We start from the raw sequence: 27,243 nt of genomic DNA, 5'->3' as shown, positions 1-27,243 counted from the left end.
GTTCGTCCCTACTGATATCCTTTGTCTCTGCCGCGCGATCCCACCCACCGTAGGCGGGGTACGGGGAGCTGGTGTGAAAAGGTCTCCTTGACACCCGACCCTTGTTCCTGAGGAATGAGTCTCAGCGGCCTCCGCCCGGCTCTAAACCCAACAACCTCCCTACCCCGCCTCCTTCCTCCCCCTAGCGGGCAGCGCCTGCGCACAACCTTCTGGGCTTGCGCGGGTAGATGCAGCACGTGCTGGAGACGACGCCCCGCCCTCCGTACTAGGGGCGGGGACTGTTACGTCGCTTCCTCAGGTTTGGTACACGTAACTTGCGTGAGCACGATTCGGCGGGGCGTGGCGAAGGAACAGGATGGTTCATGAATTATTCATGACCTGGTTGCCCCCACCTCCCTTTGCCCACCTACTACTTAGAAAGGCTTCAGAGGAGCGGAGGAGTGAATTCTGAAAAAGTTAAGGGAGGAACGGAGCGTCCAAACCGCCTTCCTATGAACTGTTCTCAGTAAAGTACGATCGGTCATTTTAACTCACCCCCCCGGAAAATATTCGCTGCTGAACTGAAAAAAAAATCAGCACTAAAACATCCGATGTTGTCCAACTTCCTCTTCCCTCGAAATGGCCGAGTTGTTCTCTCGCTGCTCCGTCTTTCCCCAGTCGTGATCACCTGGGGACACCACGCCCTTCCCTGTTTCCACACGCACAGCCCCGACCCCAACGCCTCCGCCCACCGCCCGACGCCTGCGCACGAGTCCCTAGCCCGCGGACTGCGACCCTTTGCCCACTACAACCATCCTCTCGCAAGCAGTCCTTCCCGAGCGCAAGCTGCGGATTCGCGCCCCTTTCTAGAAAAACGAGTGTGGCTGGGGAAGAGGTTTTGGTCTACTTTGGGCCCCTGCCTCGGCCAATGGGGAGGAAGCTATTCGACGCTCTTTCCACTGGGTGTTAGGTGGCCCGTTCTCCCTGCCAAGAGTGCTTGGGGGTGCGGGTCCTGTGGCTGAGAAGAGCAGTAGAGGCGAGAGTGGGGCTAAGTATAGTTTCAAATAAAATATTAAAATAAGGGTGCGAAGGAGACTAAAAGGAAGAATAGGAATCAGGGAACGAAAAGAGGAATGAAAAGGCAGTCTGGGAGAGAGAAAAGTTAGGAAAAGAAAGATGTGCTTCCTCAACCGTCGGGCGCTGCTTCGGAAGCCTTAAAAGCAAAAAAGGTGAGGCCGACCAGGATTATGGGATTTGTAGTTTTAGAGGGCGTTCTAGTGAAAGCTGGCGGAAATAACTCAGCTGCGCAAGAGCAAAGAGGCTTCCAGCTGCGCATGCGCCGCAGCACTGGGCGTTCGCCGCTCGAGGGAGCTGTGGAGCTTTGTGTGGCCTCGCGCCTTTTCTTGGTGGCGGGAAAAGTGAGTCGAGGTTGGAGGGGCTTGCGGAATTGCTGAAATAGGTCACTCTGCTCCTCGCCTTTAGGTCTTCTTCGTTCCAGAAGGTAGCTGGCTCCTCTCCCTTTGCAAATGAAGGTGCTAGGTGCGACCAATCCCGGAACCTTTCGTCTGAAGAGAAGTTTTCTTTTCAGGGCAACAACCCACTCTTACCCCTGCTCCTTAGAATCTCTAACCCCAAGACTCACCCTCAACAAACAAACAATATCTCTGTGCTCTTTTAAGTGAATTTCATGGCAGGCAACGCTGTTCTGAGCGAGAATGAGGATACTGGTACCTCAGTGGGAGGGGCAGCTGAGGGGAAATTCTCTCATCGTGGGGTTCTTGGTGCGGAAGAGAAGCTAGAAAGCCACTATTTTACCCTTTGAGGGGCGTTGAGGATTTTTGCCTCTGTGATACCTCCGATCTTAATTCTTATCCTTAAGAGAGAATTGGTGAGGGAAGAGAGAGGGAAAATGCGAATCACCGAAAAGTCTTCCGTCTGGTTTTAAAGGTGTAATTAAAGCCTTTTACTGTTCCAAAGCTCGGCACCGCGAGGGGGGGGAATGGTGCGGGGAACTGGAAGTTGAAGCGGAATGTGCTCCTTTAAGTGAAAACAACACAAAAAGGCCAGTTTGAGGTCCGTAACAGCGGCACACGTGGAAGCATCTTTTGGCAGTAGATAGCAAGAGTCTGAACGAGATCAGAGTCCCAAAAGAAAGAGTATTTTGTTGATAAGTGTCTATATCTCTGTGCTTTTTTGCATTCTGTGAACCAAGAAGCTTTACTTCATCCTTAATTTATAAGCTTCTGTAAAAGGTTTCGTTCAACTACCGTCGTTATGACAGTAATGTCTTGTTAGGTGGTCTAATATAGGCAGTAGGGTAGTAGCTGGAATCTTTTTCCTCTGTTTTGTTAAAAGTTTTAAATCATGCTCGCTGAACACACATACCAAAAAAAGAAAAGAAAAAGGAAAGGAAAGGAAACTACTATTACTAATAGAGGCATGAAAATATTAAAGCCAAAAGGAAATCCAACACCCGCTTAAAGGAGATTTTAAATATCGTCTTTAAATACAGTTTTTTGAAGTCCACGGAGTCTGTGTTAGAGAACAAATCTAAAGGGTTTATTTTTGTTCTCTTAGACCTAGGATTCCAGGGACAATATAAAGAGGGAATATTGGATAGTCAGGAGAGGGAAATTTGTGAACACATTCTAAGTAGGGGGAGGAGGGAGGAGAATGCTTTTTGAAAAATATTGACAAGACTGAATTATTTAGCTAGATCAATTCTCAAACATGTTGGTCTCAGAACCCTTTTATACTCTCAAAAATTATGAAGGACTCCAAAAAATTGGTTTGTATCTATTTATATATTTATTGGTATTGAAATATTTAAACAAAGTTAAACATTTATTAATATTAAAATAACAAACCCATTGCATGTTAACATAAATAACATTTTTATAAAAAATATTTTCCTAAATGAAAGGAAAGTTAGTGTGAAGAATGGCATTGTTTTACATTTTTGTAAATATCTTTCATGTCTGGCTTAATAGAAGACAGCTGGATTTTCATCTGTTTCTGAATTCAATCTGTTATGATACAGGCATACCTTGTTTTATTGCTCTCTGCTTTATTGCACTTCACAGGTTTTGTCTTTTTTTACAAATTGAAGGCAAGACCCTCCACCAGCGAAAAGAGTACAGTTTGCTTTATTGTAGTACTCACTTTATTATGGTGGTCTGGAACCAAAGCTGCGTTATCTTCAAGGTATGCTTGAATCTTGTTTTGGTTGAAGTATATGAGAAAATTCAGCCTAACACAGATAAATAGTTGGAAAAGGAAGGAGACCCTCAGGAAAATTTGTATCATACTTTGAGAACTGCTGAGCTACGTGATTTTTATCTTAAAAACAGTGTGATGATTTTTAATGTTGAAGTGAGAGAAAACTTTCTGTTTCTTGGAATACCTCTTTCATCTTCTCTTGGTGTCCTTTATTTGTTGTTTGTAAGTTTTCTCCCCTCTTCTTATTCACCCTTCTTTTTTATATTGAGTGAATAACATCTGGTTTATGGAACTTTCTTTTACTTTCATACTTAAAGCTTTATTGGATTTGTTCCCCCTCTCTTTTTCATCTAAGGTAAGAGAAGAAAAATGAAAGCCTCAAATGTTATTCCTGGAGCTAGTGCCCCTAGTCATTTAGTAGCTGATCAGATGTAAGTTGGTGGTGTTTTGTATATTTATTAACTGTCTTTTAAAATTTTTCTCTTTGTGAACCAGATTTCAATATTTGTTATTGTGGATGTAAATAATTAGTCTGAAATAGAGGAGCAGAGACTTGAGTTGTCAGACAGTGACTTTCTGGCTTTCCCTTTATTGATCAGGTTAGAGATTTTCTTTAAAAGTAAGGTTCTTCATCACCACCCCTCTCTAATTATACATCACTGCTTATAGATTTACTATAATGATCCACAATTTTATCCAGTTGGTTGGGGCTCCAGTAACATACTTTTGCCTAGAGAGGTCAGTATAGGCTTAGATAATGATTTGAACCTAAATATTGGAAATTCTTGCATTTTCAGGTTGATCAAAATACTCTATTTTATTTAAAGAACTTAAAATTAAAAAAATCACTTTTGAAGTGGTAATATATGTATGTTATAAAATGCTAGAGATGCAGAAGGCGGTACAGTAAAAAGCTCGCTTCCACCCCAGCCACACAATTCCACTCTCCAGAGGTACTTTTGTCAGTTTCTTGTGTATTCTTCGGGATAGTTTATGGATATACAAGCATATTATGTAGATGTACATTTTAAAAAATCGAATATCTCAAATATAGTAATTTTCGTTTCTCATTCAGTATAGCTCTTCTTATGATGTAGATTACCTTCACAGGGACTTCTCATGATTATTTTTGGAATTCTGGAGTCTGAGAGAAGATATGTTTGTCATTTGTGGTCAAATTCCTTTTGCAGCCAATTTTATTCAGTTTCTAGCTTCTATTTAAGATGACCATAAAGAAGGAGACCAATTTGCTTCAGAGTTTCTCCCCCAGTTTACCATTTGCCTTTTTTCCTGGAGCAAATAAGTTTGGGGGTTGGTGGTGAAGAGTTAAATAGAAAAAGTGAACAAATGTGCTCTTTAATATCAAGGACAAGTGGTTCTGCAGAACAGCACATCTGAATTAGTCACATTTATAGAACCAACAGAAGGAACAGAAAAATACCAAAAGATAATTTAAAAATACTTTACACTCAGCCATGCTGTGGCCCCACTAAGTCAAGCCCCAACACCTTTTGAATTTATCTTGGGAACTAGGGAGAGGAACTCTACACCCTGAACAACTGAGTGTTTACTATTGCTTGGTCATTTGAGGGTCTTAACATTTCCAGATCCTTTAAAGGGAACTGTATATAAACCAAAAGATCCATTTCATGCTGCTTTTGGGTCTCTTTCTAGTGACAGATGGCAGAGTTGGAAGATTGAGTTTCAGGTCCAGGGCCTTCAAAGAAATAAGATCATTGAGAAGAATAGATATGCTATTAGTATCATTTAAAATCTGAAGGCCTGGGTATTAACACTGAGGCTTTGGGCAAACCACTTAACCTGTCTTTGTATATTTTTTCATCTGTAAAAGGGGGAGATGGCATTTTATGACCTCTAAAGACCCTACTAGAGCTATAGTGTTTGTTATAACTGTTAAAAATAAGAGTGAAAGGCAGCTGGTTGACTCAGTTGGTTAGAGCGCAGTGCTCATAACACCAAGGTCTCCAGTTTGATTCCCACATGGGCCAGTGAGCTGCGCCCTCCAGAACTAGATTGAAAACAACGACTTGACTTGGAGCTGATGGGTCCTGGAAAAACACACTGTTCCCCAATAAAACTTTAAAAAAGTGAATTATGTGCTTTAAGCCTAAAGAAAACTGGGTGGAGGATTATAAGAAGTTTAGGCTGATAAAACGAAAGGCAATTCTCTTCAAATAGCTGGGTAGAACAAATATCAATAGTGGAAAATATAAATTGGAAAATGTATAAATTATTGGACTATCACAAGGTGAGTCTTGGCACTCTGCTGGGCCACAGGTGACTAATAACTGTGTGGGTATGCTAATCTCCAGCATACGATGTGATTGGAGGTTCCTCACTTCCATCCCTCCGTTGCCTATGCCTGTGAACAGCCTGGGCCTTTCACTCTAGAGTACCTAGAAATATAATTTTCAATGTGTACCAAAGTACACATTGAAGCACATGGGAAATTTAAAAATCTATGCTTTTTGTGTATGCTATGAGGTTAAAATGATTAAAAGCATTTAACTTGTGAAATGAGGTTATTACTCTGAAGAAAACTCTCACTCTTTAATTCCCAGGACCATCCATACCCTACTACTACTATCCTACGACTGTTTATACTTCCATCTGTTAAAAACAAGACAACAGGCCCCAAATGGAGTTTCTTATGCTAAGCCCCATGTCACCAAACCAAGACGTAATTTTATTACAGTTTCAGCCTTCCTAGAAATGGAATCTTAAACCAGTCAATCAGTAATCACCTGACCAGATAATTAGGTGATAGGTAATCTGCCAGATAGATCCCTGCCATTCCTAACCTTGCAATAACCAGTCCTCTTTTTTACCTAGTATATCTTGTTCTTCTCCCTTCTGCCTATAAAAGTCTTTTATTTTGTATAGCTTCCTGGAGCTTCTTTCTGTCTGGTTGATTGGATGATGCCCGATTCATGAATCATTTAATAAGCCAAAAAGATCTTCAAATTTTACTTAGTTGAATTTTTTTTTTAACATCACTACCACTATTACTTCCTCAGTCTTATTGCTAATCTTTAAAACAGTAACTCTCATTATTCCCTGGCATGTAATTGGCACTGATGAGAAGTGCAGTCATGAAGGCAGAAAATGGGGCTGGCCCGGTGGCTCAGGCGGTTAGAGCTCCATGCTCCTAACTCCAAAGGCTGCCGGTTGGATTCCCACATGGGCCAGTGGGCTCTCAACCGGATGGGGTGCGCCCCCTGCAACTAGCAACTAGCACTAGCAACGGCAACTGGACCTGGTGCTGAGCTGCGCCCTCCACAACTAAGACTGAAAGGACAACAACTTGAAGCTGAACGGCACCGTCCACAACTAAGATCAAAAGGACAACAACTTGACTTGGAAAAAAAAGCCTGGAAGTACACACTGTTCCCCAATAAAGTCCGGTTCCCCATCCCCAATAAAATCTTAAAAAAAAGAAGACAGAAAATGTAGTTCAGGGGTTCCAGGAAAAGAGATCCTGAACCCAAGAAGAAAGGGAGAGAAGAAAATTTAAAATTATATTCAGTCAGAGTCATTGAAGTTAATTTTTTAAATTTTCCTAACAGGCACAAAGGAAATATAGCTTCTGAGCTGAATGATGACAACACTGCAGAGTAAAGAAGGTGAGTCAAGAGTGAGGGAACTTCACCTTATACATTTCTCTCATTTTCCCCTTCTGTCTCAACTCTTGGTCATCTTGACCAAGAGGTCCAGATGCCCACCAAAGGGAAGCTCAGTTCACATATTTTGTGTCCACTCTGTTAAAGTTGCTACATTTCTAGGTATTTTGAATGAAATATATTACTTTAGAAACAGTCCTGCTCAAGGAATGTATGAACTTGTAGAGATAGAAAAAACATTTAAATATCTATAATGTAAATTTGAATGGGGTGAATGCTACCAGGCAGGTACAAAGTGTTATGGAGGCTCAGAAGAAAGAGGTATTACTTATACCTGGGAGGATCAATACAATTTTCATTGCATCATTTGTAGATTTTGACTAATTTTTTTCCATTTTCTCTAATTTCTTGTAAAATTTTGTCCAAAGTTAAAATGAGCAAATTAAAAATTTTCACGTCTGAATAATTCAGTTTCCCATATGCTTATATTTATCACGTTTGAGTTAGGCAGTGGTTCCTAAACCTGGAAGTATGTCAGAATCATCATCTAGATAGACTTGTAAAATTACAAATTCTTGGGTCTTATTTCAAACTACTTCATCAGAATCTCAGGGCAGATGAGGTGAGTGTGGGTGAGGAGAAGCCTAGAAATCTGAATTTGTTAAATTTTTTCTCCAGATACTTCTGATATGGCCAGTCAATGGGCATTGTTTGGCAATCTCTGTATTAGTCTCTATGTTTCAGAAATTCCATTTGATAATCAAATTTCTTTCAGAATATGGGAAAGGACCAAAAAAATCCTTTGCCCCACCTACACAAAAATTGCATAGCCTGATGCCCTATAGCCCTAACTCACCCGCAGAGGAGTCCCTGGGGATCAGTTCTCCAGAGGCACAAGCCAGGCCAAACCTGCTAAAGGCCAAGTTAGAGAAGAAGAAGGCAAAGGCAACCACAAAGAATGGTCCAAGCAGTGGCCAGGAGAAAAAAGTAAAGGCTCAAGACAACAAGCAAGCAAAGAAGAAAAAAAAGGTATCAGTTATATTGATGGGCTTTAGTGGGACAGTTTATCCTCGTCATCTAGCCTAGACAAACAGAATCTTGACATGTTGGGGAAATTCATCCTGTAGTTTCAGTTTCTTATTCTTTTTCAGTTTCTTATTCCTTTCCTCAAAGAGGTCAAAAATATTTTGATGAAAGCATTTAGCAGGAAATAATGGGTAGGTAAGGGCTGAAGTGGGTTGGAGATGACAGTAGAGGGAGGTAGACAGAAACTTTATCAACTTTTTCCTTTCACTCCTTTATTTCCAGGAGATCTGGGATAGAGTTTGTGGGGTCCTTAGGTTTGTTAATTGATTTCAATGAACTTATTGCCTCATCTAAAGGAGACTCCCCTGACTGGCCAGAGAGGAGGAATGGGAAAAGATGAGCAGTTTTCCTCCTCTACCTTTGTCTCTGCAGGAAAAATCAAGTCTTACCAATGCTGAATTTGAGGAGATTGTGCAGCTTGTGCTACAGAAGTCCCTCCAGCAGAGCTTGGGTATGCTTATAGTGAGAGAAAAAGTTTTAGTTAAGTGAAAAACTATTACCTGAGGAGTAGAGTAAGTTGACAGCTTCATTCCTTCCCTCCATTTTCCTAAGTAAGAAAATATTAGATGTAACTTAGAAATATTTTAAAATACTTCATCTTCTATCAACAGTACTATAGCCAAAACACCTTAGATAAGGGGTATAGATTTTTAGAAAAGTAGATTACATTGATTTCAGAATATAAAAATAATCATCTCTAGATTCAAAAAATGTAATTTAAGTTCATTTTTGTATGTTTACCATATATTTAGAAAAGATAAATTGTTTTTCCCAAGTTTAAAGAACTTAGTTTCCATTTACCCTTGTACGTTTTATGTTTTGAAACTGTTTTAACATACGCTCAGGGATTTGATTTTTAGAATAAAGAACTCTATAGCATAGACTTTGAGACCCTCTCCAGAAGGTCCAGAAGGCTAAGGAGAATGGTCTGACATTTTCAGCAATTCTTAGGTGTACTTGTATTTCTAAAGAAAGTTTGAGGAACATATGATATAAAACACAATATTAAAAATAAAATTAACATTACCTGGTTGTCCTGGAATGAGGCAGATCAATCTGGAAAGGCTTGCAGAAGGACATAGATTTGTAGTTTTTCTTGAGAATTTAAAGTTTTATGATATGACAAAAGTCCAAAAGGAGACTCTTCCAGGCAACAGGTGGGAGACATTTTAATGAAAGCGTACAGTTTGGATATAATGGAGTGGTTATTTTCTTTAATTGCTTTTCTGCTTATAGTATTTTGTTTTGGGAGGGATGGAATCTAGCCTTGATTTTGCAGAGACTTCCTGTGCCCAGCCCCTCAGATGTACCCAGTTAGACAAGGAACCAGGAATTGCTTCTTCTACTACTGATAATGATAATGCTGATGGGTAAGTTTATCCCTGTGAGGCAAGTTGATCACAGGGTGGACTTAATATTCATAAATGGTCTATCTGTTTATCTATCTGGTTATTTTTCATATCTCTAGATTTCTCTCAGCTCAGGAAAGATGCTTGTTTGAATTGGGAAAAATAGGCAAGAAAATGGATAAAATGACCTTAGGAGGCCATAGAAAGCCTACGGTTCTTCTATCCTCCTGACTTTTCTCCTTGGATTTTTTTTTTTTCCCCAGAAAAAAAGATGCTTACTGCAAGTTGCTCCTATTTACCTTTTCATTAAAAAAAAAAAAATCTTATTTTCAGAGAGAGGGTAATGGTGCCTCATATTCTAGAGATTTCAACCTCTCAAGAAGATGGAGTAATCCCTGAGATAAAGACATCTAAGCCAGGCCAGCCAGGTCCTGTACCCCGCAAGAAGAAATTCAATAGACTCTCCTTAAGTAAAAGAAAGAAGGAAGCTCGTAAGTATAGTATTTATACTTTGACACCTGGCTCAAGTACTTAATCCGTGAAATTAGGGGATGGGACAGTGGACAGGCTGAGCATTTTCAGCCCAAGGCTTTAAATTATCATGCTGTGAGTTTTCCTTTTTCCTACTTTATTATCTACAAAGAATTTCTTCTTCATCTTCCTACCCTACAATGTTTTGTTTTATCTTCCCAGAAGATGAGAAAATGCAAAAATCCCAAAGTGGACATGAGCACAGACAGAAATACCAACCAAAGAAAATGGTTCAGGTTCATTCCCAGACCATAGATCAACAAAAAGGAGAAGAAAGTGGTTTTGGTGAGTTCAGCCATGGTTTGGAAAAACTGCTTGGGCTTGAAAACTGGAGATGGAGGGAAGAGGCAAGGGTAAGAATATTAGAGGGAATTCTGCAAAGATTATAATTAATCTCTCTCTACAGCTACTTGTTAGAAGGTATGCTGCTGAGGAAGAGAAATATTTAATTCATTCATATAATCCAAAGTTGTTGGGTTTCTATTATACTATATACTAGGTATTTTAGGAGGTGCTGAGTAAGCTTAGAGGAAATCAATGTAAGCCTGCCACAAGGGACATTGGCTTCTGAGGAAGGCAGACAAGAAAGCTACAAGTTGGGAGTAGACATGGAAAAGTTTCCAAGAAAAGATACTGCTTGAGCCAGATCTTGAAATATAATTTAGTCAAGTGAACCAAAGTGGGAATGGGGGGTGGTTCAGAGTTATAATTATTGGCAGAGTTATGGAGGAGGGCTAATGGTTGTCCCTTTTAGGTGTGTTGTGAAGTAAGAGGTTGTAGGCGTTGCGGAGATAAGGCTAGAGCCATGCAAGGCCCAGATCATAAAAGGCCTTATATGTGAAGCTAAGGAACTTGGATTTTATTTTAAAGGTAAAGAGGACCCATTGATACTAAGTAGGGAAGATTTGATAAGATTTGCATTTTAGAAAGCTCACTCTGTCACTAACGTGGAAGACATACTAGACCCATAGAAATAGTTACCCACAAAAGGAAGATAGACAGTAGCAGCGAAGAGCAATAGACAAACTTGAGAGATTTAGGAGGCAGGATCAGTATGATATGGTTGCCAGTTGGATGTGAGAGCAGAGGAAGAGTGAGGCCTCTAGGATGATCCTATTTTCTGGCATGCGTGACTGAATAGTTGAAAGAAATATGATCTGAAATGGAGAATATAGAAGAAAGAGCAAGTTTAGGATGATGAATTCAGCTTTGGACAAGTTAGGGGGTCTGTGATGAAATTTAGAGCTCAAGAAAGAAGTCTGGGTTAGAGAGAGAGATATTTGGGAATCATCTGCATCAGTAGGAATGGATGAAATTTTCGAAGAAGAAAGTGTAGAGTGAAGAGAAGAGCACTGAATAAAAATCCCTGGGGACCATAATGTTTAGGGTTGAACAGAGCAAGAGCTGCCCAGAGAGAAAACGAAGAAGAACTAAGAGAAAATTCAGAAAGGTAGAAGAAAAACTAGGAGAATGTGGTATCACAGATGCCAGGGGAGGAGAGAATTTTAAGAAAAGGAGTATATTTAGCTTTTGTCAAATACTACTACAGAGACACCGAAAAGGGTAAAGAGTTGAAAATGCTTGATGAATATCACAATTAAGAAGTAATTAGGGTCTTGATTAGAGCAGTTGGTAAGGGTGAATGGCAGATTATAGTTGGTTGAAGAATACTTTTTTCAATTAGTTTAGATATGAAAACTAGGAGGGAGAAAATAGTAAATAAAGGGGGGAGTAGATGTAGAGGTGAGGGGAAGTTTTTCTTTTTCTAATTTTCTTTTTAAGAAAATAGACTTGACCTGTGTGTTGTCAGCATGTTTATATGCCCAGGGAAAACTGTTTATAGAGAGGGAGAGATTGAAGGGGATGAGAAGAGAACCAGAGGATTTATTCTTAGAAAGGACAGCTTAACCGTTGAGATTGGATGCAGGGAAGACAAGGATAGATACAGATTTATTTATTCTTTTAACAGTAGTTATTAATGCCTTCTATTATGTGCTAGGCATTGTGCTAGGTGCTGGAATTATAGTGGTGAACAAAATAGATAATCCCTGACTTCATAGAATTTACAGTTTTAGTGTGTCACACAGATAATAAACACATATTTTATAGGAAATAACCTTGGTAATCTTGGGAAATTTAGGACAGGAAATAAAATAGATAATACAATATATTAGTATGTTTGAAACTTTGAAAATTAATAGACTTAACAATCTGGAGGAAAATAGGCTTGTGTCAAACCCAAAATAGGCTTGTGTCAGAATCCAAAGTGTAAGGAACAATGGAATAAACAGTCAGCTAGTATCTAATATGTATGTGTGTACGCGTATGTATATAATTGTAATTATATAAGCATAATATGGTTTGAACATACTTGAAATAAAACTCTAGAAAGACTTTGCAGGCACCAAATAAGGTAGTCCAAGGCAATAAATTGCTCTTCATATTATTAGGACATGGTAATAGAAGGAACTGGAGGTATTAGTCTACTTTGGACAGTCAGGTGTTCTGGGTGGTATCGATCCATCTCCGGAACCTCCCAGTATTAGTGCAAGGATTGGATTTTAGACTGGAAGATGGAAATTGACTCCTTAGGCAATTCTTGTGAGTCAAATTGTGATTGTAGTGACAGTGTAAGCCTCTCGCTAAAAGAGCCACTCTTCCTGTTTCTTAAGTTGCCAAGGAGAGGTGAGTGCTCCTGGAGTAGGAAGTAGAAAAGCAAGTATCTGATAAATGCAATCAATTTGTGTTAAGTACAGGGAAGGAAAGGAATGGAGTGTCACGAGAGGAAATAATGGAGACCTAATTAAGATTGGAGCAGTCAGGGAATGCATTTGTAAGGAAATGACATTTAAGCAGAAACCTGAAAGAAGAGTAGGAGTTGGAGAAAGAGTTTTAGGTAGGGTGAAGTTTGGCATATTCCAGGTACTAAAGAAAGCTGGTTTGATTGGAGTTCAGAGAGCAAGGGGAAGCAAGGCAGCAAAGTGGCACTGGATAAATGTAAAGAGATAGGTAGTAATTAGATCAAAGATGATGTTACAAATTTTATCCTAAGAGAATTTTATCCTAAGTGCAGTGGGAAGCCACTGGCAGGTTTTAACCGGGGGAGTGACATCATCAAATTAATGTTTTAAAAGGATCCCTTTGGTGATTAATTGGAGAATGAAGTATGGGCGGCAAGAGTAGACGGGTTAAGGGGTTAATGTTAAGATTAGATATTTTGGTGGCTTGGAGGATGAAAGTAGAGACAGAGAAGTGGATGGTTTTAATATATGTTTTAGAGGTAACATTGTAAGAACTTGGTAATGAATTGGGTATGGGCTGTGGGAGAGAGGAGAGAGTATGTTAAAGACGATTGGTTTCTGGCTTGAGCAATTACATGAAAGGACGTGGGAAAAAGTGAAGGAAGAACAAATTTGAGGAATAAGATCAAGCGTTTGGGTTTGGGCCCATTAGGTGTGAGATCACTGTGAGATATCCACATTGAGATGTGGAAGAGCAAGGTGGCCATAGGTACCTAGAGCTCAGAACAGAGGCTGTGAGTATACATCTGTGTGTTGGCAAGTATGAAAATGGATTTCAAAGCTATGCGAATGGGAGAGCTTGCCTCAGAAGAACGGGTAGCATGGGGAGCAAACACCTCATGATTGGGCTTTGGAACCCCAACATTTAGAGACTGAATAAAGAACAAGGAGAACCCAGTAAAGGAGACTGAAGAGGGAACTGCCAGAAAGATGGGGAGGGGGAATGGAGATGTGAGGGAATCACAGAATCTAAGGAAACAAGTGTTTCAAAAATCAGTGGTCTTCTAAGAGTTTTATGGTTTTGGGTCTTAAATTTAAGCCTTTGCAGACTAATCAGAGTGATCATTGCATAAATTATATAAATGCCTTAATTATATAAATTACTTAATTTTGAAGAACAATGTACTGGTTGGGAATGATATATCAGTCTGAAAAGACTAATAACCACTATGCTGTGCACCTGAAACTAATATAAAATAATATTGAATGTCAACTGTAACTGAAAAAGAAAGTAATAAATAATTTAAAAAAAGGAATGAATGGTCAACCGAAATGCTCTTAGCATGTCTGTGACATCAGTGTTCATTATCATAGAGCCACATTGTGAGCCTTAAACATAGTTTTCAAACACATCATCTTCATTTTCTATGTTGTTTGAAATGGAACTTTAAAGAACTGTTTATTGCTGTCATTGGAAATTTCATCCCAAGCCATAAATATCTAATTGTATATCATTAGAATGATTTTTCCCTCACTCATTTTCTCATGAATATTCATTATTTTCTCAACCAACCATTTATTTTATCGATCTGTATTTACTTTTATGGTCCCCATTCCTTCTCCCATTCTTATTTTCTAGTCTTGCTAGGTCATTTATATAAATATCTAAAGCTGTCATTGGCAATTGTCTTTTTAGACTAATATATTATTCCTATCCAGTACTTTGTTGTTCAAAATTAAATAATTGAGAAAGTGACCCATAATATGCTTTTCTGAAGGATAATTTCAATGGGATAAAAGGTATGCCTTATGTTCACACATTTAAGGTAAAATTTGATAGTGGGAGAGTGAACTTCCTTGGGAGACATTATTTGTGAATATGTAGTGCACCTATGTGCCTGGTTATGTGCTTTTTCCCTAGCAACTCTCAATTTTAATGAATATAGGCACAGAAAAGGTAAAGTAGGTTCATTCAGGGTTATGTTTCACCCGCTGGGTAAGAGGAAGGACAGAGGGAAAAGGAGTCGAAGGTGTCTACAAACCAATTTAAGGAATCAAACGGAGTAAGTACAGAGTAAAGAGGTTGCTACTAGCTTGAGGGGAAAGTAGTGGCCAGTGGATCAGAGCTCTAGATAAAGTGAAAAGTTGCTATAGAAATCTTTGAGCAAGTGAGGTGGCAGGAAGGAGAATTTTTACCAGAGAGAGATGTTTAGATAAGTAGTTCAAGGGAGCGTGCAGTCCCCGCGGCTGACTGGGTGGGGGCGTGCAAGAGCAAGAGTGGATCACTGAAGTGAAGTGGATTACTGAGGTGGCAGTGGCAGGAAATGTCAAGCAACTCAGGGAATGGGGTGCTTTGTGAGTTACCCTGTGGAAATAGTGGTCATCTGGAATGAGGATAGGAGTTAGAGAGGAGAAGGCTAACCCAGATGCCAGCGTCTTTATCTTTACAAGGGAAATGAGAGGGTGGTGTGGCTCCATCATGGACCTCAAAGGAGGAAGGGTTTTTATAGGAAGGAGGATAGTAATGGTCTGGAAGTGGCAATGGGGAGTAAGGATGATGTTGACCCCATTTTCTGACCTGTGAGACATGGAATGTGGGAGAAGGAACCAGCTCCACTTAGAGGGCTGTGGGTGGGGGTGAGGTCGGGTAGAGGCAATGGGTCACCAGGTTTCAAAAAGGAGATAGAGGTTCAGAGAAGAGGTTGAGGATATGTGGACTTTTGCTTTTGTCTGGAATTCCAAAGAACATAGTGGAAGTGTTTGGGAGGGAGAGAGGAGAGGCTGACTGGGCCACTGGGTCAACTTAGACAATGTGGGGATAGAGAAAGGTGGGTATGAGGGTTTGGAAAGTAATGGATAAAAGGAATACTTTGCCTGAAGGAAATAGTTGATTGAGAAATGATAGACCTAGACCTGTGTCTTTTGGAGGCAGTGAACTCGGGGCTGTTGTTTCCAAAGGCTGCAACTTGGTAATTTGGTGACTGGTAAATCAGTTGAGATTCAGATAGGAATTCTGGATGTTGTGCACAAAAGATGCTGAGTAGCCCTTCCAAAGAACTTTTCAGTACTGACATGCCAGCAGAGAATGAGGCACTAGCCAGAAAGGTGTCAGTCAACCTTTTAAAGAGCTATCAGTACAGGAAACATTCCCTTCTGCCTTGCGTAGAGGAGAGATGATACATGGTATAGTAAAAAGATTGAAATGGGAGACCTGGCTCGTAAGCTCAGCTCTACCACCAGCTTACACTGATCTGCAGTAAGTCAGTTACCTTCTCTAAGCCTCAGTTTTCCCATTTATAAGTCAAGGACTGGGCTATTTAATCTCTAAGGCTGTGTGATTCTGGCGGGGGAGGATATATTGATTTTGTTGGATTGAAGAAGGAAGAGCACGTTTTTGAGTCTCAGTTCAGTTTATTTTCCTGTCACAGGTCAATGTGTAGTCTGGGTCCAGTGTTCTTTCCCAAATTGTGAAAAATGGCGTCGACTTCGTGGGAATATTGATCCCTCAGTCCTTCCAGAGAATTGGTCCTGTAACCAGAATACAGGTAGAATGGAGTGGAAATGTTTTTTTTTCTTTTTTTATTGTTTCCCCCTTTCTTTCCCTGCATGTATCCTTTAGCTTAAATATGTCGTATGAGTAGTTTCAACTCCAGGGGTCCTTGTAGTGTTTGGGAGAGAGAAGGGAATCTTCCTGTCATATCGAGATGAATCTGGGATAATAGGCTAGAAGAAGACTCCCTGAAAAGTATTGTTGTGGGGAGGGGCGTGGAATTTAAACACACGTTCTTAGTGAAGTCCATCTTCTTCAGCATTGGTCTGACCCCGTCTTGATTAGATTATCGGTATTGGATTGGTGGATAGGAAGGGATATGAGCTATATGGAGAAAAGCAGGTAAAAGAGATCCAGTGGCTTAGAATTCTAAAATGTTTGGAATTACTTGGAAGCGATTATGATGATCTAGTCCAGCCCATTTGTTTTACAAATGAGAAAACAGAGTCTCAGAGAAATTACTGTCATGATGTTACATAGATGGAAACAGGGTCAGACAATGGGATATAGGCAGAAGTTTGGAATGTCTTTCTATAGAGTATAAGGAGGCAGCACTGCACTCCTACTTCTCCTGGCTCTAGGCTGTATTTCCTCCAGGAATCTTTGTTCTTCCTCCATGCCCAGCTCCCAGGAGCCCTTTTGGTCCCACCTGCTGCATATACCAGTTTCTTTTTGGCCTATCCCCTGCCCTCATCGAGATTTTCACCTTATGAGGCTCTTTCCTTCCTTTCATTCCTTCTCTCTTTTTGACAGATTTGGAGTATAATCGCTGTGATATCCCTGAGGAGACCTGGGCAGGGCGTGAGAGTGATGTGGCCTATGCCTCCTACATCCCAGGATCCATCATCTGGGCAAAGCAATATGGCTACCCCTGGTAGGGCACCATAGCATAGTCAGAGCCCCCTTCCTGAACTTGGGAGTGGTAGATTAAAGCAGAGAGGGAAGGAAATGGAAAGCATTTATAATGGAAATGGTACCTGCCCTGGAAAGAACATGGGGTGGGGGAAAAGATGAAGTACCAAGCTTGGAGGCTTTGAAAGAATGTGTTTTCTAGAGGTTTCACAGTGAAGGTGGTACCTCCCTGGTAAAAAAGGGCCTGACAATTCTACCCTGATTGTGTAGAAAGAAGAGGGTAGCTCCAAGGCATTTTTTAAAACATTGAGATATGAGAGATATACAAAATACAGAGAACAAGGAAGAGTAGGATGGATAGTTTCTTCTTTGGAGATGTCCCTAGTCAGAAGATTTTGTTCTCAGGGTTGCTGGAAGGCCTAGAAGGATAAGATACTTTTACTAGGAAGATTCTGTACATTGGTGGAAGTCACTTCAACCACTGGCGGGGGTGGGAATTGACAGAAGGGGGGAGTCTGTCTTTGAGAGCCTTTGTTTGCAAAGCACATTGCTTCTTTCTGTACATGTATATTGGTGAGTTTGCATGCTGTTCATCTAACCCTTTCCCTTCTGTCCCCTATTCCCATCTGTCTTCTCTAGGTGGCCAGGCATGGTAGAATCTGATCCTGACCTGGGGGAGTATTTTCTTTTTGCTTCTCATCTTGATTCCCTGCCGGTGAGTTTTCCTGGTTCTGGGTAGTAGGTGCTCACGTCAAAGGAATGAACAAATCCATCCTAACGGATGTACAGAGTTAGAAACATAACGTGTTTCCCGGAAAATAAGACCTAGCCAGACAGTCAGCTCTAATGCATCTTTTGGAGCAAAAATTAATATAAGACCCGGTATTATATTATGTTATATTTTATTATATTTATTATATTAATTATATTATATTTTACTTTATTATATTATATTTACTTTATTATATTATACCCGGTCTTATAATAAGACTGGATCTTATTTTTGCTCCAAAAGATGTGTTAGAGGTGACTGTCTGGCTAGGTCTTATTTTCGGGGAAACACGGTAGATACAGCCAGCAAATACGAACAGAAACAGACATCTAGCTAGAGTGACAAACACAGAAATAAGTACTCACATATGGAAACAAACATATCTAATTAAACATTTATTTATTACTAGGACATTTATGGTTTTGATAAATATGCCTTGGTTAGGAATCCTGAGGTCAGAATGGAAGAACAATGGAATGAGATAGGGTAGGTGGGTCAAGCTTAAGGGAGCAGGGGAGGCCCAGAACTTCCTTCCTTGTGACTCCTCAATTCTTCCCCTGTCTTTACTGGTTAGAAGGCCAAAGGAAGGAGGATGAAAGGCCATAACAGAACCATCTTTTATTTCAGTCTAAGTACCACGTGACATTTTTTGGAGAAACAGCCTCTCGTGCTTGGATCCCAGTCAACATGCTAAAGAACTTCCAGGAGCTGTCTCTGGAGCTAGCTGGAGTGGTGAGCAACCCTTGGGGGTCAGTTGTCATACAGGGAAGTTGAAAACTAGATCCTCCCTTAATTAAACCTGATTTTCTCCCAGGGGGAAGCTATGTTGGGAGAAAGTCCCATGTCTAACCAAGCGTGTAGTTATTCATGAGGGGTTATTCATGAGGGACTCTTCTGTCTACTAGGACTGCAGCAGGGGAATGATTTTTCCTAGTCTCCTTCCCTGTTTGCAGATGGGAGTCCTTCCTGAAGACTCTGGTTTTCTGTAATTTAGCCAAAGCATGTGTGGCAGAAATGAGGGCACAGATTAACTCCGAGTTTTGCAGTGTAGGCACTACTGACATTTTGGTCTAGATGATTCTTTGTTGTGGAGGGCTATCCTGTGCATTGCAGGATGTTTAGCAGCATCTCTGGGCTCTATTATCCTCTAGCCAGTAGAAACCCCCACCCCTAATTGTGAAAACCAAAGAGTTGTCTCTAGACATTGCCAAATGTCTTCTGGGGGGCAAAACCTACTCTGGTTTAGAACCCCTATATTAACTAAATGATAGCTCTTCCCTCTAATCACTTTGGGTTTGACCAGCCTTACAAAAGAGCGGAAGCCCAGCAGCTTACGGGCCTTAGAAAATCAGGCAGTGAGTATTAAATCAAGCAGCTGGATCTAAAGAAATTTGTGAGACGCTTAAAAGTATAATCATCTGAACTCCTTTAATCTTTCCTTTTGAAATTTCCATGGGCATTAGCCAAAATGTTGGTTGAAAATATTTCTAGGAATTGGTGAAAGGTTTTTTGGGGGATGAGAAGGAATTTTGCCTCAGAGCTCAAAAGATGAATAAGACTATCATGTGAATACCAGGAACCAGAAATAAATGTAGTTAAAGAAAATGTCTCGTGAGTCGTGGCATGATATGGTCACTTCTCTGATATTTATCATTGACTCACATCTTCTTCTATTTCAGAGAAAGTATAAGAACAAGGACTACAGCCACAAGTTGGGGGTAGCCCTGAAAATGGCTCGAGAAGCAGAACAGATCAGTATTCAGGTGGGAGAGTGTTCGGACCACATACCTGCTCCTCTTTGGGACTTGGGACCCAAAGCAAACCATACATTCCCTACTTCAGAAAACTGGTTTGTCCTTCCAGATTACACAGTGTCCGTCTTAGAACTGCATAGCCTTTTCTTCCCAAGCCAAATTCCCTTGATTCCTTAACTCATTCCATTCTTTTCCCTACCCTTGGACAGATTGAATCTTCTCTCAGTGCAGACAGAGACAGTTTGTGGTAGGGGGCATCATCCCCCCTATTTGATTTCAACTCTCAGATGTATGTACCCTAACCTCTCTGTTATGCAGAGTCAGTTTTTACCCTCAAATTCTGCCTTTGGGGGTGGGGCGGAGAATGACAAACTGAATTTTCCCTTCCCAGTTATTTACTGAATTATAAATACAGGGGAAAAAGAGATTATAATATTATACGTTATAATACTATATAATTATATGTTATTTTACTATAATGTATTATAATAGTTAATCTCGACAAAGATCTAGATAAATCTAATGTGAAATTTCAAGTGAAAATGGTATGGAATAGGAATGCAAATTCCATAACTAAAACCTTGAAGACAGAGGGCAGCAATATCCCCTGGGAGAGTAGTGGATGATGCTTTTGTTTCTTGGTTTCCTCAGGAACGGGTTAACTTGTTTGGTTTCTGGAGCCGATACCGTGGATCTGACAATAGTGGGGAGAGAAAAGGTAGGGTCAGTAGGAGGATGAGGACTAATGAGGGCGAGGAGGGATTCCTTCCTGAGGGCAACAACTGAATCTTTATATCTGATGTCATCAGCTTAGTTCTGGATTCTTTAACAAGAGGCTCCCGATTGACCGAGTGTCTGCGTTGGATAGATGTATGGATGAGTGGAGAGAGAAATGGAGGAGAAAAGGGGGTGGGGAGGGAGGGTGCACATTGAATAGTGATGGGACTTCAAAAAGAGTGGAACCATGATAATCTAGGATCATGTTTTATGGAGAAAATAACACTTAGACATGAAAAATAGAATTAGAAGATTCATTCTCTGGGCTCAGCTCCATTAACTCATCAACTGTTTTATTGGATAAATGATTTAGCCTTTCCTTCCAATTCCTGTTCTAGATTCAGTGTTCTCTGGGGCTAACAGCTCAGGTTCCTCCGTGGAGAAAGAAGAGGAAGAGTCAGAGTTGGAGGAGGAAGAGGAAGAGGAAAAAGTAAGATTGAATTTTCGGATACCTTTTAGAAATTCCTATCGGGCAACTGGTTGGCATCAGTTTATATTTACTAAGGAAAAGTCCAGTCCCTGCCTCACGGTAGCCATGACTGATTGGTCTTATCTCTTAGGGGTCTCCAGGGAAGGAAAGTCTCAGTTATTCTTTCTAATATATCACATCTCTAAGAATTTATTTCTTGATTATCATCTCTGTTCCTCCTGTAGTTCTTTGGTTCTTACTGGAGCAATTTCAGCAAGTAGTAGGTTCCTTGTCTTCACTCTCCCCTATGTGGACACTTAGGATATTTATTCACTTGTTTTCTTAGTCTCTTTCAGGCATGAAATATAGATTTGTTTTTCATATTTAAAGATTTTTTTTTTTTCTTTTAGAATGGTGTTAGGTTCACAGCAAAATTGAAAGGAAGGTACAGATAGTTCCCTGTCCCCAAGCATGCATAGCCTGTCCATTATCAAGATTCTCTCCTAGAGTGGTGCATTTTTTATAATCAGTGAAGCTACACTGACACATTTTAATCACCCAACGTTCATAATTTACATTAGAGTTCACTCTTGGTATTATACATTCTATGGGTTTGGACAAATGTATCAGTGACATGTATCCATCATTATAGTGTCATACAGAGTGTTTGCACTGCCCTAAAAATCCAGTGTGTTCCACCTATTCATTCCCCCCACCCCCGCCATATCCCTCATACTCTAACAACCACTGATCTTTTTACCATTTCCATAGTTTTGCCTTTTCAAGAATGTCATATGGTTGGAATCATACAGTATGTAGCCTTTTCAAACTGGCTTCTTTCACTTAGAATTTTGCGTTTAAAGTTCCTCCATGTCTTTTCATGGCTTGATAGCTCGTTTCTTTTTTTTGCTGAATAATATTCCATTTTCTGGATGTACCATAGTTTATTTATCCATTCACCTACTGAAGGATATCTTGATTACTTCCAAGATTGAGGAATTATGGATAAAGTTGCTAAAAACATCTGTGCACAGGTTTTTGTGGGAACTTAAGTTTTCACCTCCTTTAATACCAAGGAGCTCGATTGCTGGATCGTATAGTGTGACTATGTTTAGTTTTGTAAGAAACCACAAAACTGTCTTCCAAAGTGGCTGTATCATTTTGCATTCCCACCAGCAATGAATGAGACTTCCTGTTGTTCCACATCCTTGCCAGCATTTGATGTTGTTAGTGTTTTTATTTTGAATTTTGGCTATTCTAATAGGTATGTAGTACTGTCTCATTATTGTTTTAATTTTCATTTCCCTGATGACGTATGTTGTTTAACATCTTTACATATGCTTATTTGCCATCTGTATATCTTCTTTGGTGAGGAGTCCATTAAGGCGTTTGGTCCATTTTTAATTGGGTTATTTTCCTATTGAGTTTTATGGATTCTTTGTGTATTTTAGTTAACAGTCGTTTATCAGGTATGCCTTTGGCAAATAATTTTTCTCCGTCTGTGGCTTCTCTTCTCATTTTCTTGACATTGTTTTTCATAGAGCAGAAGTTTTTAATGTTCATGAAGTTCAGCCTATCAATTATTTCTTTTATGGATTGTTCCTTTGGTATTGTATATAAAAAGTCATTACTATGTTCAGCTCATCTAAATTCTCCATGTTATTAACTCCACAATATTTTCTAGGAGTTTAATAGTTTTGCATTTCACACTTAGATCTATAATATATTTGGAGTTAATTATTTTGAGGGGCATAAGATCTGAGTTTAGATTTATTTATTTTTGCATGTGAATGTCCAGTTCTTCCAGCACAGTTTGTTGAAAAGACTGCCTTTACTCCATTTTACTGCCTTTGCTCCGTGTCAAAGATCAGTGACTATATTTATGTGGGTCTATTTCTGGGCTCTCTATTCTGTTCCACTCACCAATTTGTCTATTCTTTTGCAAAAACCACACTGTCTTGATTACTGTAGCTTTATAGTAAGTCTTGAAGTTGGCTAGGGTCAGTTTTCCAACTTTTGTTTTTCTCTCCTTCAATATTGAGTTGGCTATTCTGAATCTTTTGCCTTTCCACATACAGTTTGTTGATATCCACAAAATAACTTGCCGTACTTTTGACTGCATTGTATTGACTATATAGGTCAAGTTGGGAAAACTAATACCATGATCATATTGAGTTTTCCTATCCATGAACATGGATTATCTCTCTTTGATTTCATTCATCAGTTTTGTAGTTTTCCTCATATTGATCTTGTACATATTTTGTTAGATTTATACCTAAGTATTTCATTTTTTGATGCTAATATAAATGGTATTGTGTTTTTAATATAAAATTCTACTTGTTCATTGCTGGCATATAGGAAAGCTATTGACTTTTGTGTAGTGTTAACCTTATATTCTGAAACCTTGCTATAATTGCTTAATAGTTCCTGGAGTTTTTTGTTGATTCTTTTGGATTATTTACATAGACCATCATGTCATCTACAAACAAAGAAAGTTTTAGTTCTTCCTTCTGCTTTCTTTTGATTAGTGTTAGTATGGTATATTTTTCTCCATTTATTTAAGTTCGTAATCTATATGTGTCTTTGTGTTTAAAGTGGGTTTCTTGTAGACAACATACAGTTAGGTCTTGTTTTTTCATCTACTCTGACAATCTCTCTTTTAATTGGTGCATGTAGATTATTGACATTCAAAGTAATAATTAATATACTTGGATTAATATCTATAATATTTGTTACGTTTTCTATTTGTTGCCCTGTTCTTTCTTCCTATTTTTGTCTTCCACTCTTTTTCTGCCTATTGTGGTTTTAATCAAGTGTTTTATATTCCATTTTCTCCCCTTCCTTAGCATATCAGGTTAGGTGTTTTTTTCCTTTGGCTTCTTTCAAGACTTCTTTATCTTTGATTTTCTGTAGTTTGAAAATGATGTGCCTAGATGTAACTTTTTGGCATATATCCTTTTTGGTGTTCTCTGAGCTTCCTGGATCTGTGATTTGGTGTCTGACATTAATTTAGGGAAATTCTCAGTCATTATTGTTTTTAATATTTCTTCAGTTCTTTCTCTTTTTTTTCTCCTTTTGGGATTCCCCCTGTGCTTATGTTGCACATTTGGTAATTGTCTTACAATCCTTGGATATTTTGTCCTTTTTTTTCCTTTTCTTTTTTCAGTTTTTGTTCTCTTTGCTGCCCAGTTTTGAAGTTTTTTGTTGAGATATCCTCAAGTTCAGAGATTCTTCCCTCAGCGATGTCTGGTCTACTAATAAGCCCATCAAAGGCATTCTTCATTTCTGTATTTTTGATCTCTAACATTTCCTTTTGATTCTTTTAAAGGAATTCCATCTCTTTGCTTACATTGCCCACCTGTTCTTGCATGCCGTCTACTTTATCCATTAGAGCACTTTGCATATTAATCATATTTGCTTTAAATTTTCAGTCTGATAATTTCATGCCAGGTTTGGTTTTAATACTTGCTCTGTCTCTTCAAATTTGTGGTTTTGGCTTATTGATATGCCTTGTAGTTTTTTCTTGATGGCCAGACATGATGTACCTTGTAAAAGAAAACTGCTGTCAATATCTTTAGTAATGTGGTGGCAACGTGTCAGAGGAGGGGAAGTGTTCTATAGCCCTATGATTAGGTCTCAGTCTTTTAATGAACCTATGCCTCTGGAATGTGAACTTCACGAGTGCTTCTTAGTTTTGTTTTGTTTTGGTTAGATTGGGCTGGAATTGGGTATTTCCCTCCCCTAGATCTGGTTTCAACCCATAGGTTAGGCCCTGGTTAAGTAGTTTCTCCTGAGGGCAGACCTTCTTAAGAAAAACAGAGTGCTCTGGTGTATTTCAAAATGGTTTCTTTTTCTCTCCTGCTGCATGAAACGTGAAGGGATTTTTCTTTGATTATTTTCTGTAAGAACATAGTAGGGCTGCTGGAGGTAAAACTTGCAAAAGTCTGGGAGCCCCCTATTACTGGATCTCCCTGGAATTTTTAACTCTCAGACTTGTTTACACTGAGCCTCCAACAATTCATTTATTGCTATTGAGGTTTTCCTACCCTGGCACTGGTTCTTGGGGTGGTTTCTGCTTGTGAGTCTTTGCTCTGAAAAGCCATGACTCCCTGTATTTGCCTCTGTCTCTTCAGCCTTGAAGACAGCAGTTTGCCCTATGTCCTTACCTCTCATAGATCCAATAAGAGTTATTGATTTTTAGTCTGTTTAGCTTTTTAGTTGTTAGAACAGAGTGGCAACTTCCAAGCTCCTTACATGTAGAACTGGAAACTGAAGTTCTGAAATATAGATTTTCACTTTCTCTTTTAATTTTTAATTTACCATTTTTTTCATTTTGCGGCGTAGCTTTATTTCCTTCTCTTGTTCAGAAAGCTTTGCATTGATTAATATCAAATAGAATGGGAAGGATGAACATTTTTATCTTTATTGTCATTGATTAAAATAGTATCAGGCTCACAGAACCTAATTTGACTCCATTACGTGTACCCATCATTTCTGTAGCATTCCACTCTGTTAAAAACACAATTTTCTTCATTGATCTTTTAAAATTTTTCTCTCCCATTCTTAGGACCTAACTTTGTCCAGTCCCAAGCCAGCCAAAGTTCAGACAAAAAAACCCAATGCAAGAGGTAAGCAAGCCAGCTGGAAATGGGACAGTTAAGGCAGGGCAGAAGCAAAGAATGGAAGGGGTCTGCAGGTAGTCGGACTTGACTGTCTCAGCTCAAGAACCAAAGAAAACAGGCAAGACTCATGCTAGTGTAATTGGAGAAGCGGTAGCCTCCTTACTTCTGTATATTGAATTATAAAATCTTAGGTTAAAGATGGAATGAATGTTTTAAATTCTTAACCAAGAAGGATGACTTCCTGGAAAAGGCAGGCTCTGAGGAGAATCATAAAGAGAAGACGATCCAATAGGGGGGGAAAAGAAATATTTGGGGGTAAAAAAAAGGAACTGATAGAACTTACTAGATTAAGATCAGCAGAAACTGCAGGGCAGAAGACTTAAATGTGGGGAGTCCCATGGACCCTTTCCAAGCTGTCATTTAGAGAAAAATAAATGTCTTTCATGGTTGGGGTTTGGGGGTGATGCAGGCATAGCAGCTGGACGAGATGGGACCCCACAAAGGAAGCCCATGAAGAGATATCTGGTAAATAAACCTGTAGCTGCTCCTGTACCCATAACAGGGAGGAAGGAAGTGCACGGCAATTCAGACCCTGAACAGCCAGGTAAGGCTCTAGACTTCGGAAAACAGTGGGGAAATGAGGTTCCTGTCTGCATCTCCCCTCCCTGGATCCTTTTTTAACAATTCTACTGATTTTAATTACTTGAAAAAGAACAAAAATTAGGCCAAAAGGGCATCTCTCAGATTGTAGAATGCAGCACATAGTATAGAAACATAATGGTTATTGATTTGATTTGATCCGGGGACAGGAGAATGCTAAAGAGGCTTTTTCTTTTTGTACTGAGTATGGCCATGCACTAGCTAGATAGATACTTCCATGCTTGTTCTCTTTAATTTTTTAAATATTTCTATGACTGGATATTTGCCATTTGAAAGAGTTTAAAATTTGTTCAAGACTCTTGTCTAGCATATAGACAATCCATGGCTTGAATCCAGGACTTTCTGACTCCAAAGCCTATTTCTTTCTATTGAGAAAGGTAATCTTTTCCAGAGATTTTTTGGAAATAGATATTTAGCAGTTTGATTTGTAAAAGGTAAGGACAGATGACCTAATAAGACTCTCAGTTTTGTCACTATTTCATTTAGGCGCTAAGAAAAAATTTAAAGCTCCCCAGAGCAAGGTCTCAGTAACAAGTTTGTCTGAAGAAAAAGAGGTTAGAATGGTGCCAAAGGGCCTGATCCCACCAGCTCGTCACGGGACCTGTCCTGCGGTGGGGAAGGAAGGGCCTGGACCCCAGGAGCCGCCTCAGGAGGCTGGAAGCTTCCTCCCTGACGATGAAGCCTCCAGTGACCTGGACCTGGAGCAACTCATGGAAGATATTGGAAAAGAATTGGAGCAGAGTGTGGAGCTGCAGCATAGAGATGACGCAGAGGAGTTCACCTTCTTTGAGGAGTAGTTCTGTGCTCTTGTGTTCTCACCCTGTTCCCTGGGAGCACGAGGCAGAGTTGTTGAGATTGGTCATTGACTACAAGGTTAATCGGCTAGTCAGAGTTGTGTGGGTTATGTATTAATAAAATAGGTTACCTGCTTAATTGATTTGGTTTGTCTCTAACCACATGCTTCCTTTTGGCTTCTCTCCCTCCTCCGCCGTGTCACTGTGGCACATCATCATTTCTGGCGGGAGGCCTGCACACTATAGGAATCTGGGAAGGCAATGACACCTGAGTCCTGGAGAAGGACATTGATAAGGGCAGGTCTGGGTCCAAATCCTGCCTCACCACTTACTACCGTGTTTCCCTGAAAATAAGACCTAGCTGGACAATCAGCTCTAACGTGTCTTTTGGAGCAAAAATTAATGTAAGACCCGGTCTTATTTTACTATAATGTAAGACCGGGTTTTATATAATATAATATAATATAATATAATATAATATAATATAATATAATATAATATATAATA

The 27,243-nt window shown here is 39.6% G+C and overlaps 1 protein-coding gene across 6 annotated transcripts; it reads left to right on the top strand.

Annotated features, from left to right (window-relative positions):
- Positions 1-782: 782 nt before the first annotated feature.
- ZCWPW1 (zinc finger CW-type and PWWP domain containing 1) lies at positions 783-27,145 on the top strand. Of its 6 annotated transcripts, XM_033110534.1 has the most exons (18): positions 1,375-1,480; positions 3,063-3,183; positions 6,786-6,842; positions 7,615-7,868; positions 8,298-8,376; positions 9,178-9,295; positions 9,608-9,765; positions 9,968-10,090; positions 15,975-16,091; positions 16,850-16,970; positions 17,588-17,663; positions 18,348-18,452; positions 19,400-19,483; positions 20,126-20,192; positions 20,590-20,681; positions 25,228-25,288; positions 25,752-25,886; positions 26,429-27,145. In XM_033110534.1, exons 3-18 carry the CDS (start codon positions 6,815-6,817, stop codon positions 26,737-26,739), a joined length of 1,929 nt encoding a protein of 642 aa, XP_032966425.1. In that variant the 5' UTR covers positions 1,375-1,480; positions 3,063-3,183; positions 6,786-6,814; the 3' UTR covers positions 26,740-27,145. The 6 variants fall into 6 exon arrangements, with proteins under 6 accessions (XP_032966427.1, XP_032966426.1, XP_032966421.1 ...); XM_033110536.1 differs by lacking the exons at positions 1,375-1,480; positions 3,063-3,183 and adding an exon at positions 783-1,208 and having other exon boundaries at positions 9,205-9,295; XM_033110535.1 differs by lacking the exons at positions 1,375-1,480; positions 3,063-3,183 and adding an exon at positions 783-1,208 and having other exon boundaries at positions 9,971-10,090.
- The last annotated feature ends 98 nt before the right edge of the window (positions 27,146-27,243 follow it).

Source organism: Rhinolophus ferrumequinum, chromosome 7, assembly GCF_004115265.2.
Source record: "Rhinolophus ferrumequinum isolate MPI-CBG mRhiFer1 chromosome 7, mRhiFer1_v1.p, whole genome shotgun sequence".
Classification (NCBI taxonomy): domain Eukaryota; kingdom Metazoa; phylum Chordata; class Mammalia; order Chiroptera; family Rhinolophidae; genus Rhinolophus; species Rhinolophus ferrumequinum.
Note: the sequence above shows the minus strand (reverse complement) of the source record. Positions and strands in the feature narration are given on the sequence as shown.